The sequence below is a fragment of the Canis aureus genome, chromosome 6 (assembly GCF_053574225.1).
Source record: "Canis aureus isolate CA01 chromosome 6, VMU_Caureus_v.1.0, whole genome shotgun sequence".
NCBI lineage: Eukaryota > Metazoa > Chordata > Mammalia > Carnivora > Canidae > Canis > Canis aureus.
Genome location: NC_135616.1, coordinates 66,725,604 through 66,740,009, shown reverse-complemented (window position 1 = coordinate 66,740,009; position 14,406 = coordinate 66,725,604). Strand labels below are relative to the sequence as shown.

Genomic DNA, 14,406 nt, shown 5'->3' with positions numbered 1-14,406 from the left:
TTAACAAACCAACCATATCTATTGCATAATAATCCTTGTCCCCATGACAACCAGTACTGCCATACTGAGTTGATACAATACCAGTCAAAAGCAAAGACACTTCTCATGGTAAATGTATAATTTTCGTTAGACTTCTTTAAATATTGGAAATAGCTTATGCTTTTCTTGCCATTGGGTGTCTGGGGACCCCAGGTGGGGAACTTGTGAGGGTTAATGTTTAGTGGGTGTCAATCAAGCCTCCTCAGTTCTCCCTTTTCACAGATGGGCACACTGAGGCTGTTAGTTTTAAAGTGAATTGACTTAAAACGACAAAGGATCAGAGTACAAACTGAGTTGTTTTTTTTTTTTTTAAGTCTCCCCTTTTTGGTCTCTAACTCACAGCACTAGGCTTTCTTAAAAAATAAAATAGAGCCGGGAGGGGCTGCCACTTGCCCCCAAAGGAGGCTTTTCTACTTGCAGTGTGGACCTTTCTGTGGGATCTTAGAATTTGCTGAACAGCTGCTAAGTGCTCCTCCCCCTGGGGTGGGGAGGCCTAGCCTATCTGGGCAAGAAGAAACCTGAGAGGTCGCCTGGGCAGGTTGTCCCCAGTGGGTGTCCTAGGATGTTGATTGCTGTTTTGAGGGAAATGGCTTCTATGGTGGATTACTTTTGGGAAAATGTTAAACAAAGGTAAACTGGTTTCCTTTCATTTTGTTTTGTTTTCACTGGGGACTTCCCAGAGCCTTTGAAATGCCTTTGGGCCCAATGGCCTGCCAGGAGTATGAGATAGCATACATTATCACCCCGACTTAGGGGAACGAATTCTCTTTTTCATAGAAGACCTATTAATACCTCACGGAACCCTGGGGTTCTGAGGAACAGTAGTTTGGGACCCTGGTGTCCAGTCCACCCTTTCTAGATGAGGAGAGTGACCTCCACAGAGTGACCAATGCTTGGCCCCAACAGTAGATGTGGCTTAGCCAGAGCTGACTCCAGCTGGGGTCCAGTCTCTGCTAGAGACTAATCCTTGACATCTCTAATTTGGGTCTTTCCTTCCATATCCCACCCACCATGCACCTTAATTTAACCCTGGAAAAACTTAGCAGGGGACCACAGACATGGAGGGAATTCTGCTCAGAGGGGCTCTGCTTCTGAGGTTCATTTGTGTCCTCAGCAAAATCTCCCAGGCTGGTGGGGGCGGGAGGGAATCGGGAGGCAGGGACCCCACAGGACCACAGGACGAGGAACTGCACACAGACTGGGGGCTCGACAGGCTTCAGAGAATCCTAGATCTAAGGCACCCTCCACACAGGAAGAGCCAGCTCCCCTGTGCCCTGTAGACTGGCCTCCTCTGGTGTTGCCCCTACAAGCCCACATCTTGTGGCCTGGGCCAGAGAGATCCCGGCCAGAGACCCCTGGTGTCTCCAGGGGAAATGTCTTCAGGAGGGAGAGAGGGCCCACTGCTCCTCAGAGCCAGAAGCGAGGGCTTGGCAGGGCTCCAGGCCCCATATCCTTGCTCGCCTGGGGCAGCCCACCAACTTTCCCCTCTGCCCAAAACAGCTTCTGAGGTTCTGGGGAGCCCCAATCCCACCCAACACTGAGCCACTCTGCGTGGTCCCAGTAGACCTCCACTGGCAAAGCCAGCTCTTCCCCCTCCCCGCCCGCTCCTGAGAGCGTATGAGGTGCACAGCTGTCCTCGTGCCCTGGGCCACCGCCCCCAACTCAGGCCTTGTTTCCCTTTGAGCACTGGGGGTGGCTCTGACTTGAGAGGGAAGCATTCTTGGGGGGCACCTCTCTGACTACAGCGATCTGCTGGGGCCATGTGTGGGGCTCTCCCTGAAAGGCAGACGCAGCCGGATGGGTGTGTTCCAAGCCTGGAGTGGACCTGGGGACCTGGGGACTGGGTCGCTCATCCGCCTTGTTCACTGTGGGCAAATTCAGGCCCACACATAATTTCCATTGGACTTCTTTAAATATGGTCTTGGCATCTTCCGCTGCAAAATCTGACTTGGGAGGGTTGTTGGAAGGTAACCTGCTACTCACTGGCATTTACCTTCCGCAAGAGGAGCACAGGGGCGGATGGCAGTGGGTGTGCGAGGGGCGATGTGGGGAGGGGTGCCCACAATCCAGGACCCCAGTGCACCAGCCCTGTGTGAAAACCTCCTTAGAGAGTCTCTTCAACAAGCAAATGCATTTCCACCATCCTCTCACTTGATCCAGCTTATTCCCAGACCTTAGCCTAACCCTCGACCACATTAGTCCCTACACAACCTGTGACGTCTTGGGACCACCACTTGCCAGCTGGGGACCTTGGGCAAAATAGTTAGTCTCTTTGAGCCTTGGTTTACTCATCTATAAAACGGGAATGATAATATCCATTCCTAGAGTTGCCTTGTGAATTAGACTAAGTGACAAATGCAAAGTGGGCTGGTTCCAAAGCTCTGGCCTTCACCTCTGCTTAGAGCTTATGGGCTCATGCAAGTGACAAAGAAATAAACCCACCCAAAAGGCGCTGCAGTGAGTGGTGTTCGGACACAGGGAAGGGTATTTTACTCTGGCTGGGGGTTGCTCCTGAGGGCTCCCCCAGGTGAAGGAGAGACCTTCCAGGTGAGAAAGGAAGGATCCTGCAGGTGGGGAGTACACGGACGTGTCGTTCATGGAGCGTGAACTCCAGGGCGATGTGGATGGAGTGTGGGGTACATACAGGATGTGGGAGGATAGGAGACGAAGTTGGAGGAGGTGAGTGGAGGAGCTTTCAGTGCCGTGAGTCAGCTGTGAACCGCCTGGTCACGAGGACTGTGGTCACAGGTCTGAGAAAGATCACCAGGTGGCTGTACGGAGATGACCGTACGGAGATGGGCTTGGGGCAGGGCAGCCAGGTAGGAGGCAGGTTCTCCTGCCTTCAGTTCTGTGATGGAGATCCCGGTGCTCCAGACTGGAACAGAGGCAGGGAGACCGAGACAGGGCACCTCCAGGCGAGGGAAGCATTGTTGTCTTGGAAGGTGAGGGAGAGGAAACTTCTCAAATTGCTGGCTTGGGTGATTGATGAGGCTGCTCTCTGGGAGAAGATTTCAGAGAAAGGGAAGATGAACCGTTCAGATCCTCGCATGTCAAGTGTAAAGTATCTGAATAGGTGGGAGTGTCCTCCACCCAGTTATGCAGCATGAAGTCGGAACTTTATAAATACCTGTCGGGGACCAGCATAGAGGGGCCTGCCCCGCAGAAAGGGCACCCCATGAGGGTGCAGAGGGGGGCTCTTCAGCACGCGGACGTGGACGGCTTACATGTCTTGGACTCAGATGATGTCCCTCTGGAAGCCTGCACAATGTAAGAGTGGGGAGAAAGAGCTCCAGGCGACCGACCAGGGGCAGGCAGCAGGGTCGAAAAAGGAGCAATTAGAAATGAGCGAGGAGAACCAGGAAAGAGGGAACCAGGAAAGACAGATCCAAGAGGGGCGGGGTCACGGTGAGAAGCCTGCAGTGTCCTAAATCCTGCAGCCCTGGGCCCTGGCACTTGGGGGCAGGGCACCATCACTATGCAGATGCAAAGCCTGGAGCTGTAATCATTTAAGGGAAAGAGTCATTCGGAGCTGAAACGAGCAACGTTGCTTCCTTTTAACATTTTAATTGACAAACCACAGAATTAACATGGTTTTTAACCACATGGCTGACTGTGCAAGGCTCTGGAGTTGTCTGAGACTTCACGGAGACTCAGGAACTCAGTAGAGAAAAGTGGTTAAATTGTATGGTCTTTGGAGGCAGACAGTGGTTCACTCACTTTGGGTCTGAGTCCTTTTTTTTTTTTTTTTTAAGATTTTATTTATTCATGAGAAACAGAGAGAGAGGCAGAGACACAGGCAGAGGGAGAAGCAGGCTCCACGCAGGGAGCCCGACGTGGGTCTCGATTCCGGGTCTCCAGGATCACACCCTGGGCTGCAGGCGGCGCTAAACCGCTAAGCCCCCCAGGCTGCCCCTGGGTCTGAGTCCTGATGCTGCCCTTACTGCAGGTGACTTGACCGTTCGATACCTCATGTCTTCATCTATGAGTTCTTACTGAGAGGCATGTTGAGAAGATTCTGCAAAATGAAGCACTTAGCATAGTCTTAGCATGTTGGCATTCAAGAAATGTTAGCTATGGGACACCTGGGTGGCTCAGGGGGTTAAGCGCCTGCCTTCAGCTCAGGTCATGATTTCAGGTCCTGGGGTCGGGCCCTGGGTCGGGCTCCCTGCTCTGCGGGGTGTCTGCTTCTCCCTCTCTCTCAGCCCTCTCTTCCCTCTCCCCGCTTGTGCTCTGTGTTCTTCCTCTCTCTCTCAAATAAATTAAATCTTTAAATAAAAAAAGAAATATTAGCTATAATAATAATATAATACAAATTATTGTTAACCTAGTCAATAAATATTTATTGAGTGCTTACTATGTGCCAGGCAATATTGTAGGGCAGAGCTGTCCAGTAGAAATACAATGCAAGGGCAGCCCAGGTGGCCCAGCGGTTTAGCGCCGCCTTCAGCCCAAGCGTGATCCTGGAGGCCCAGGATCGAGTCCCACGTCGGGCTCCCTGCATGGAGCCTGTTTCTCCCTCTGCCTGTGTCTCTGCTTCTCTCTCTCTCTGTGTCTCTGATGAATAAATAAATTAAAAATCTTAAAAAAAAAAAAAAAGAAATGCAAGCCCTGTATGTCATTTCAAATTACATATAACAGTCATACTCTAAAAATACATAAATTACATATAAGCATTTACAGATAGTATTAGACAGTATATTTTATTTAAGCAAATACATCCAAAACAGTATCATTGCAACATGTAATCCATATAAGACATTATTAGTGAGATTTTTACATTCTTTTCTTGTGTTACCTCTTTGAAACCCACTGTGTGGCCACCGTATTTCACAGTGCTTTTCTAGGGGCTAGAGATTCAATGATCAATAGGGACAGAGTCTGTTTTTGAAGGAGAGATGGACAATAAGAAAGAAAGAGAATTATAGAATAAAATAATTATTGACTATAATATCTAACTTCTTCCCCACCGAGGAATAGGATCTGACTCAGAGGGCTAAGGTATAGTTTACTGACTTCTTATCTCTACTCCACTATGGAGTACTGTTTCCCCAGTTCTATCTCCCTGATACCCAGGAGACTTTAACCCTGTTCTCTGCAAGGAACAATACCACAAATCAGGGAGGATGCTTACTTAAAACAAGAGTAAGTAGGAATAAAAATAACCATAATATTAGTTGTGGATTTCATAATATTGGTTGCAGATTTCATTAAACGAGATCGATTTTGAAGAGTCACTTCTTGTGTTTGAGGGCTACACAAGAAGACAGTGCTAAGTTGTCCTCTAAAATTAAATAGCAGGGAAACATTGTCTGAATTAGAGTCATTTGAATGTAAGTTTTGATTGTCAATTGCTACCTGAAAGAAAACTGGTTGTAATGTAGATCAGAATGCATGGAATACTGTTATGGGTTGAACTATGCCCCCCAAAACTCTTATGTTGACGTCCTAACCCTCAATACCTAGAAATGTGACCTTATTTGAAAATAGGACTGTTGTTGATGTGATTAGTGAAGATGAGGTCACACTAGAGTAGCATGAGTCCCTACTCCAATATGACTGATGTCTTTATAAGAAGAGGAAATTTGGACACAGACACGCACACAGTGAGAACGTCATGTGAAGACTGAAGTTGTATTGCCACAGGGCAACAACCAGAAGCTAGAAGAGAGGGCTGAGACACATCCTTCCCTCAAGCCTTCAGATGGAGCATGGCCCTGCTGAGACCTTGATTTTGGACTTCTGGCCTCCAGAACTGTGAGACAATACATTTTTGTTGTGTAAGCCACCCACTATCAGGCTCAAACAAATATATAGATCGGTTCTGGAGGAATAATAGTTTTCTGATCTATGAATAACATTTCTTTAATTTCTCTCAATGTTTGTAGTTTTGGTTTATTTATTTATTTATTTATTTTTATTTTATTTTTTAAAAATATTTTATTTATTTATTTATGAGAGACACAGAGAGAGTGCAGAGACAGGCAGAGGGAGAAGCAGGCTCCATGCAGGGAGTCCGATGTGGGACTCAATCCTGGGACTCCAGGATCACACTCTGGGCCAAAGGCAGATGCTTAACCGCTGAGCCACCCAGGCATCCCATGTAGTTTTGTTTTTTAAAAGATTTTATTTATTCATTTGAGAGAGGGCACACATGAGAAAGAGAAAGCACAACGGGGGGAGGGAGAGGAAGAGAAGGAAGAACAGACTCCCTGCTGAGGAAGGCACCTGATGAAGGCTCCATCCCAGGACCCTGGGATCACGACCAGAGCTGAAGGCAAAGGCAGACGTTTAACCAACTGAGCCACCCAGGCACCCTTTTACTTTCCTCTTTTAAAGATTTTGTTATTTTATATATAGAGAGAGGTAGTGAGTGAGCAGGGAGAGGGGCACGGGGAGAGGGAGACAAGCAGACTCCCCGCTGAGATCATGAACTGAGCTGAAATCAAGAGTCCGATGCTTAACCGACTGAGCCACACAGGTGCCCCCCTTTTGTAGTTTTCAATGCAAAAGTCTTGCTAATGATCTTTATCAGATTTTGTTCCTAGGCATTTGTTGGTTTTGGATGTTTTTATTCTTTATTATTATTATTTTTTTATAAATCTCACTTTCACCTTATTTCTTGCTAAGTACATAGAAATGCAATAGATTTTTATATATTGATTTTGTAGCCAGAAGCCTAGCTAAATTTACATCTTAATTTTAAGAGTCTGTAGTTTCTTTTGGATTTTTCTAAAATCACGTAATCAGCAAATAATTTTATTTGCTTCTTTATTTATACTTTTTTTTCTTTTTCTAGCTGTATTGCACTGGATAGGGCTTCCATTACAACACTAAATAGAAGTGATGGTACTGGATATCCTTTCCTTGTTCCCAAACTCAGGAAAAGTGTTCCATATTTCACTACTGGGTATCATATTAGTTATATATGTTTTTGGTAAATATCCTTTATTAGATGAAGAAAATGTAGGATCTGTTTTTATACTATGTGCATAAATATACGATGTATACTATGTACACATACTATATACATATTATATATATACATTGTGTTACGTTGCTCTGATGGTTTATTTTGTCATCATTTCCTATTTTATTATAAACTTATAATGCAATTTTATATTTTGTATAATAAACCTCCATTCCTTTTCCTTTTCTTTTTCTTTCCTTTCTCTTATAAAATCTTTTTCTTAAATTTTCTTGCCTATATATGGGATCTTGAGTGAAATCCCATTTAAATCTTTAAATTCAATGAAAATTTTCGTCTTCAAAATATACAAAAAGTGCTATGATCCCTCAGTAAATATTTCTCCATTCACTTAGGTCTTCTTTCACATATATGGTGAAGTGGGGTTTTTTCATATAGTGTTCATATTTATAAATTATGAAATACGCTGTATGTACATTATATATACTATGTATTATATACATTGTACATGTGATGTGTGTGTATATAACGTACATTGTAAAGAATAATAAAGTAAACATCCATATATTCACCACACACTTCAATAAAGCATTACCTCTGCCTCTGAAACTCTTCACCCCAATTGTTATCTGCCATTCTCTTCCCACACTGAGGAGGCCATTATATAATTATCTGTGTTAATAATTCTCTTGCTCTCCATTAGTTTTATCTCATATGCATTGGTGTGTGTCTCTAAAGAATTTATCGTTTAGTTTCATCTGTTTCTTTTTTCTTGCTCTGTTTGCTCAGCAGCCTGTAAGAATCAGCCACGTTGTTCTGTGCAGTTACTATTTGTTCATTGTCATTGATCTCTAATGTTCCATTTTACAAATACACCAAAATCATCCTTTCTACTATTGGTAACCATTTGGAATGTTTTCAGTTATTTTGAATTGTGAACAATGTTGCCATTACTTTTCTTGTAAATGCCTTTTGATATAAAGGTGACTTCTAAATGGGCTAGTATTTTCCTGGATTATACCAATTTATTTGTCTCATATGTCTTAGGCAAATTATCAATATATTTCCAAGCACTTTTCTGTCTTTTCTCAAGAGGAAAAACTGTCACAAACATGAGTTCAGGTCTCCGTCATCCTCCAATATCTCTCTCCCTGAATCGGCTTCATCTTGTAGATGAGAAAAGTGACTCGGCCAACACGATAGTGATATCGAAGGTAGGTTAAAGCCAGGTGTCCTCTCCTCCTATGGATGCCGCCATCCCCAGAGCAGGCATGGTAGAGTAGAAAGGAAAGTATTAAAATATTTTCCTAATCCCAGTCATTTCCCTGTGATTAGGATTATGCAATGAAGAGCTATGGTTTGGGTGCTCGGGCGTGGGAACAGATGCCTGGCAGAGTCAGGGCAGACGCATGGTGAGTTGGGATCTCAGGCAGTGAAGGGCCCAGGGGGCTCCCTCCCACCAGCGTGGGGGAGTGGTTCAGGCTACCCCGGCCAGGTAAGCACCATGCTTCTGTTCTCCTTGGGATTTGGCCGATTCAGGCAGGTGTGGCATAGGAGAGCATGGCATACATGTGTTCGTGTGTGTGTGTGTGTGTGTGTGTGTGTGTGTGTGTTGGAGTGTATAGAGACACATAACAAGATGGTTGCTCTCTGGAGGTGCCCACTTGTCATGTTGCCGGACTGTACATATTTCTGGAATCCTCTCCCACCTTGTTTGTGCTTCTCGCTCATTATCTGCACCTCTCTCCTCCCCTATCCTTTGCTTCTGACAGCTGTTTTATCTCCAAATTTCCAGGCTCACTCAGAATTGAAGGCTAATGCCTATACCACTGTCTATGATCAATGACCATCGTGGGAAGAGGGAGGAAGGTCAGGGGGCAAGCAGGCCTGGGCATCGGGTGCAAATGAGAGGCAGTCAGGAAGCCTGGGTGCCAGTCCTGGCCCTGCCAGGGATGGACTTTCTCAGAGACCCTGGGGGCCGAACTGGCCATGTCGAGCAAATAAACCAAATCCTTTGAAAATGACCTTCATCCTTTCAGCAAGCAGTGGCCTCTCCCCTCTTTTCCTGTCAGGCATCCTTGCCTGACAGGGTTTTTTTTTTTCTTTCTTTCTTTCTTTCAACTGCCTGGCATTTAGTCAATACCTTTTATGTGGCAAGCACGTGTCAGGGGCCAGGGACACAGATCCAGATCGGGACGCACTCTGCGAAGCGTCAGTGTGATAAATGGTCTGGCAGCAGCAGGCCCAGGGGGCTCTAACCTGGTCTGGCTGTGGAAAGTACTGGGGAAGACTTCCCCGAGGAGGGGCCATTTGAGCCGTGCGGAGGCCTAGCAGGAGACAGCCAGACTGGCCCGGCTGTGGAGTGAGGCAGGGTGCCTCAGGCTGAAGGAGAGCCTGGGCAAGGACGAGGGGACACGAATCGGCAGCGCCAGCCAGGGGAGCCAGAAGCAGTTCCGTGTGGCTGAAGCCTGAGGCCCAGGGGCCTTACAAAGGGGTTTGAGTTGGAAGGCGGGCGTGTGCTTCTCCAAGCCGACTGGGCCCCAAAAGCACTTGGGAAGCCTATGAGGAGGCCGACTCCGGGGCTTAGTCCAGCCTGGAGGTCAGAAGCCCCTCTCACAGGGCCCCAGGAGAGCCACACCGGCCCAGGACACAGCAGGGCTGGGGAGGGGGGCAGAGAGTTCGAAGCAGGGGAGAGGCAGGCACAGGGGAGAAAGTCCCAGGGCTCTCTTGGGCCTGGGCTGGAAAGAAAAGGGGAGGGCCTGAGGGAAGCCCCCAGAACTGTGAACAGTATCCCCAGGAGCCGCTGCCAGGACCAACCACCACTGTGTGCTCCTCAGCCCGGGTGGCCTGCGGCCGACACGGGGGTGACCAGCTCCTCCAGGCAGGACGGTGGAGCGATGGCAGAGGCGTCCCTCCCACCCCATTCCCACGCCACCCACCTCTAATGGTGTGACCCTGAGGGGCCATCTCTCACCCATCCCTTTAACCTAAGTGAAACCCGATTTCCACATCCCACACGGCTCCTTATTCAAGGCTGCGTGTTCAGAGCATGTTGGGGGAAGGCGGGGAGGAGGGGTGAGGCCGTGTTTTCAGGCTAAGTGGGAGGAGGTTTCCCCAGTTGTCTACATGGAGGAAGAAGGCTGTGTGATCGCTACATACCATGTGTTTGTGATCCTCCTCGATGTCTCTCCAAGAAATGGTAACGGCGGACTCTGATACGCAGGACATAAGGTAGTTCTCCAGTCCAGAGACGTGCCATGCGCAAAGTAGCTCACCTCCTAGGGTCTCCCACTTCACAGGACAGCATCCAAGCTCCTCACCCAAACCCCAGGTACCCTCGAGCCAGGCATGCCACCCCTGCTTTGCAGCTTCAGCCCTGCTTTTGCCTTTGCCAGCCCTACTTTTACAAGTAGGACCAGTGAAACCGGGCAGTGTCACACCTGGATGCCTGTGTTTATGCCAAGTTCTCTGACAGAAACGGCTCTCCCACCCTTCCCCCTCTGGCTCTTTCTCCAAGACCCAGCTCTCCGTGATACCCCTCCAACCCCACATGCACCTCAGTCACACACCTCAGCCGTTCCTGGGAGCAGACCTACCCCACGGCCCTGTGTGAGCCTGACTGGGGAGCACTTACACAGGAAGTTTCTGTTTCCCTTCCCCTGCCCAGCTTGACCAGAAATTCCTCAAGGACAGGGCCTCTGGTATTACATTTTGTCTTTCCAGTGTCTGGCATGTAGTAGTAGAAACTCAACGGATATTTGCTGAACCAAACAGAATCCAGATGAATGAGAAATGCCTTCAGACGTGTGAATGTTGTGATAATTTAATAGCTCCTGGGGGCTTGCTTGTTGGTATTTGTAGGTGGCTTTTAAAACCTCTGTCTAGATGTCACACCCATCCCCCCTATACTAAGTGTAAAGCAACAAATTTAATGAGTAAACTGAAAGTGATTATTTGCATCTCAAAAGGTGGGAGGGGCAGGTTTCCTCTAAACATTAAGCCTTTGCTGGAACTTTCAGAAACTTGCTTTACAGATCATTAACTTCAGGGATGGGGGGGTGGGGGTGGGGAACAGGAGTCATGAAGTTACCTCTAAGAGTCTGAACTCTGAGATGCCTCTGAAAGGAAGCAGAAGGCAGAAGATCTTGGAGCGGGACAGGACTGGATTCAGACTCTGACTGTATTAGCCGGGTGGCCTCAGGCAAGTCCCTTAACCTCTCTATACCCCCATAACCTTATCCCGAGACACTACACTGACTTTGGGAGACTGTTGTAAAGATCTAAAGGATCCTATATGGAGTACCTTAGCTCATAGAATTTCTCCAATAATGGTAATAGTATTGTTGTTAGGATGTTGCACATGGAAGAGAGAGGAAGGAATCTTAAAAGATTATAGGACTTTACCTTGGATTGCAGGAATAAGGAAGGCAGAAAGTATCCAGACAGGAAGGACCAGACCACTGCGGCAGTCTATTTTTGGTCTCACAGCACTTCACAGTTTTTTTTTATTTTTTTAAACTAACTCTTTCCACGCTGAACACACACATACAGAGAGCTGGCCACAGCATTGTGTGGTGTGGTTGATGCAAGGGTCTCGGACTCTAGAAAGCCTACCACTTACTAGCTCTGTGATCTTGAGAAGATCTCCTAACTCAGTTTCCTAATCTGTAGAAAGGAGATAATAAACTACTCATCTTTCAGGGTTGCCATAGGAGATAAGGAATGTAAAGCGCTTGGCTCAATGCCAGGTGGGCGCTAGGTCCATAAACGGAGCATTGCTGTATTATGAAGTGACCCATACTAACAAACAGCAGTAAGTGCCCCGTTGGAGGAAGAGCTTGCTCTGGGAAGAGGGAGGGAGGGGGGCAGTCACTTGCAAGAGCACTGACCCCAGGCTTTGGAGACCACCTGACACGAGAGGTGTATGACCTGGGCCTGTTCTGTAACACAGAGGGTTTGCCCTAGGTAGTCCGGCAGGTTCCTAAACTAGCACAAGGCCAATCTAGCACAGCTCCTCTAACAGCTTCTCTCAGGCCTGGGGGGCCAGTGTCTTGCCCAGAGGCCTCCACCTACTGCAGGGTGAGCCCTCCTCACTCATGAGCCAGGCTGCCCCTGCAAACCATCCCTTCCTTCCACCTGGACGCAGGCACTTGGCACGTTGCGTGGTCCTTACCCTTGCTGTGCCTGTCCTCTAGATTGGTGACAGCAGTACCCAAGTACGAATAGGAGAGCCACCCACGCTTGAGCGAGAAGCTCGTCCGGCTGAAGGAAAGATGAATGAGCACTTTCCCTTTGGAGAGATTTCTGGAATCTCCTGGGTTCCTAACTCTCTTGTTGTTTCCTGTCCTTTGCGACAAATGTTTGGAAACAGGTGAGATTCCGTTACCTCCCTCTGGGTGGAAAGAGAAGGAAAGCACGTTGCTTAGGGCCTTAGGCCCCGGCGGGAGGTAAAGCCCTTTGCCGCTACTTCCTCCCAGATGTGGAAAAAGTGACAGGGTCTCTCCAGGGGTCCCCGGGGCTCTGAGAACCGGATCCCCGCCCCAGGGGCTGGCAGCGCAGGGGCCGCTCCCCCCGGTCGGGCCCGGCCTCACTCGGGGACCCTCGCGCCTCGGGAAAGCACAGCAGATGACCTTGACCTCGGAGGAGAGGGCGGCCGAGTTCTCTGGAGAAGCTGTCCAAACAAAGGGCATTCCTCAGCTTCCACCCGCAGCCACCGGGCCCCCTCCCGAGCCCCGGCTGGAGGCGCACGCCTCCCGGGAGCCTGCCCGGCCGCGCCCCGCGCCCCGCGCCCCGCGCCCCGCGCCCCGCGCCCCGCGCCCGCTCGTCCTCCGCCCCGGGGCCGCCGTGGGGCCCGGCCCCGCTGCTCCAGCCCCTTCCGCCGCCCCGCCTTCTGCCCCCGCGCTCGCTCGCTCGGCTGCCGGCCTCCCCGGGCGCTGGCAGGGCCTGGAGCCCGCCGCCCATGCCGCCGCCCTGCAGCCCCGGCCGCGCCCGCTGCCCCCGCGGCCCCGCAGGCAGGAGGCGGCCCCGACCCAGCGCGCAGGGCCCGAGCAGGGCCGCGCCGCGGGATGGAGGGGGCGGCGCAGCCCGCGGGCGGCGGCCCCCAGTGAGTACGCGGGAGGGAGCGGGGGGGGGGGGAGATGGGGAGGGGGAGGCTGGGAGGGGGCAGGCTGGGAGGACGACGGGGGGGAGGCTGGGAGGGTGCTGGGTGGAGGAGGCTGGGAGGGGGGAGGCTGGGAGGGCGCGGGAGGGAGGCTGGGAGGGTGCGAGGGGGGAGGCTGGGAGGACGAGGAGGGGGGGGAGGCTGGGAGGGCGCGGGGAGCCGGCCTGCGCGGGGATGCGGGTCCACGGGCTGCCCCTCAGAAGGCTGTCTGTGTCGGGCTGGCATTGCCCCGAATGCCCTGCTTTCCGAACTGAACTTTCAGAAGAGAGGATTCGGTGGCTGGGCTGCAAAGAAAAAGTTGGTAAATTCTAGATCAACTGGTGGGAGGAAGTGATCCCGCCCTCCTGAAGATACTCCTCACACTTCACAGCCTCGGCTGATGGGGCGTTTGCATTCTGTCTGTGTTTTGCTTCATGGACCATGTACAGTCCTGAAACGGGCATGAAACGAATTGTAACAAAGGACTACAGAGGGACTTGCCATTTCGGAGAACTTTATGGTGAACTTTTAGTTAATGATGAAGTGAAAAAACTAACTCCCAATTTGTGACTTATGTAGAAATGGGTTTCTGTGAATGCGTGTTTACTTCACGTGGGACACATCTAACTGCATGATGTTAAAGGAGCATTTTCTCAGAGGGTGGGGTAGATATTAGTGCCCTGAGCCGCTGCTCCCTGCTGGCCCCACTGTCCCCTGCTCACTTGCATTCTGGGTGAAGACATTGACATCAACGATGCCACCGAGGAGCTGTGTATTTCTGGCAAGTCCCTTAAACTCTCCAGATGAGGGGTAGTCTCCTCTACAGAATGAGGGGAGTGGGGGATAAGTGATCACCTGATCACTGAGTGCTTGGAGAGAGCCCGGGCCGTGGGAGGAGATTTGCATCCCTAATCCAACTTCCTTTTAGTTCCTTTTAGTTGACTGAATCGCTAGGTGCCTCAGTTTCTCTGTCTGTGAAAAACGAGGAAGATAATCCCCTTCTGGCAGAGTGTGTGAGGGTGTTTGAAAGCTCTCGCAGGCCTGCCTGGCCCAGAGCAGATGTGGATGGGAGTCCCCTGGAGCACAGCCCCGCGCGCGTGCTGTGGCTTGTACACAGCCGGGCGCCTTCAAGCAGAGGGTCCCATCCTGTGTGGTATCTTCCTGAGGTCCCTGATCCGCCTTGGCTCCGGTTAGGAAGGGAAGAGCTTGTTGGCTCCTAGCCGATGTTGACATCCTCCACTGAGACGGCCTGTCAGCAGAGATGGAGCCTGGGGGTTGGGAGGTCTGGCCCCTGTTTTCACTC

General features: G+C 50.0%; 1 protein-coding gene across 1 annotated transcript in view; it reads left to right on the top strand.

Moving 5' to 3' along the window:
* Positions 1-12,976: 12,976 nt before the first annotated feature.
* KIAA1614 (KIAA1614 ortholog) overlaps positions 12,977-14,406 on the top strand; it is a 41,927-nt gene continuing 40,497 nt past the window's right edge. Inside the window, exon 1 of the mRNA XM_077902574.1 lies at positions 12,977-13,067. Coding sequence (XP_077758700.1) covers positions 13,030-13,067 — 38 coding nt within the window. The 5' untranslated portion in view covers positions 12,977-13,029. The remainder of the gene's footprint in view (positions 13,068-14,406) is intronic.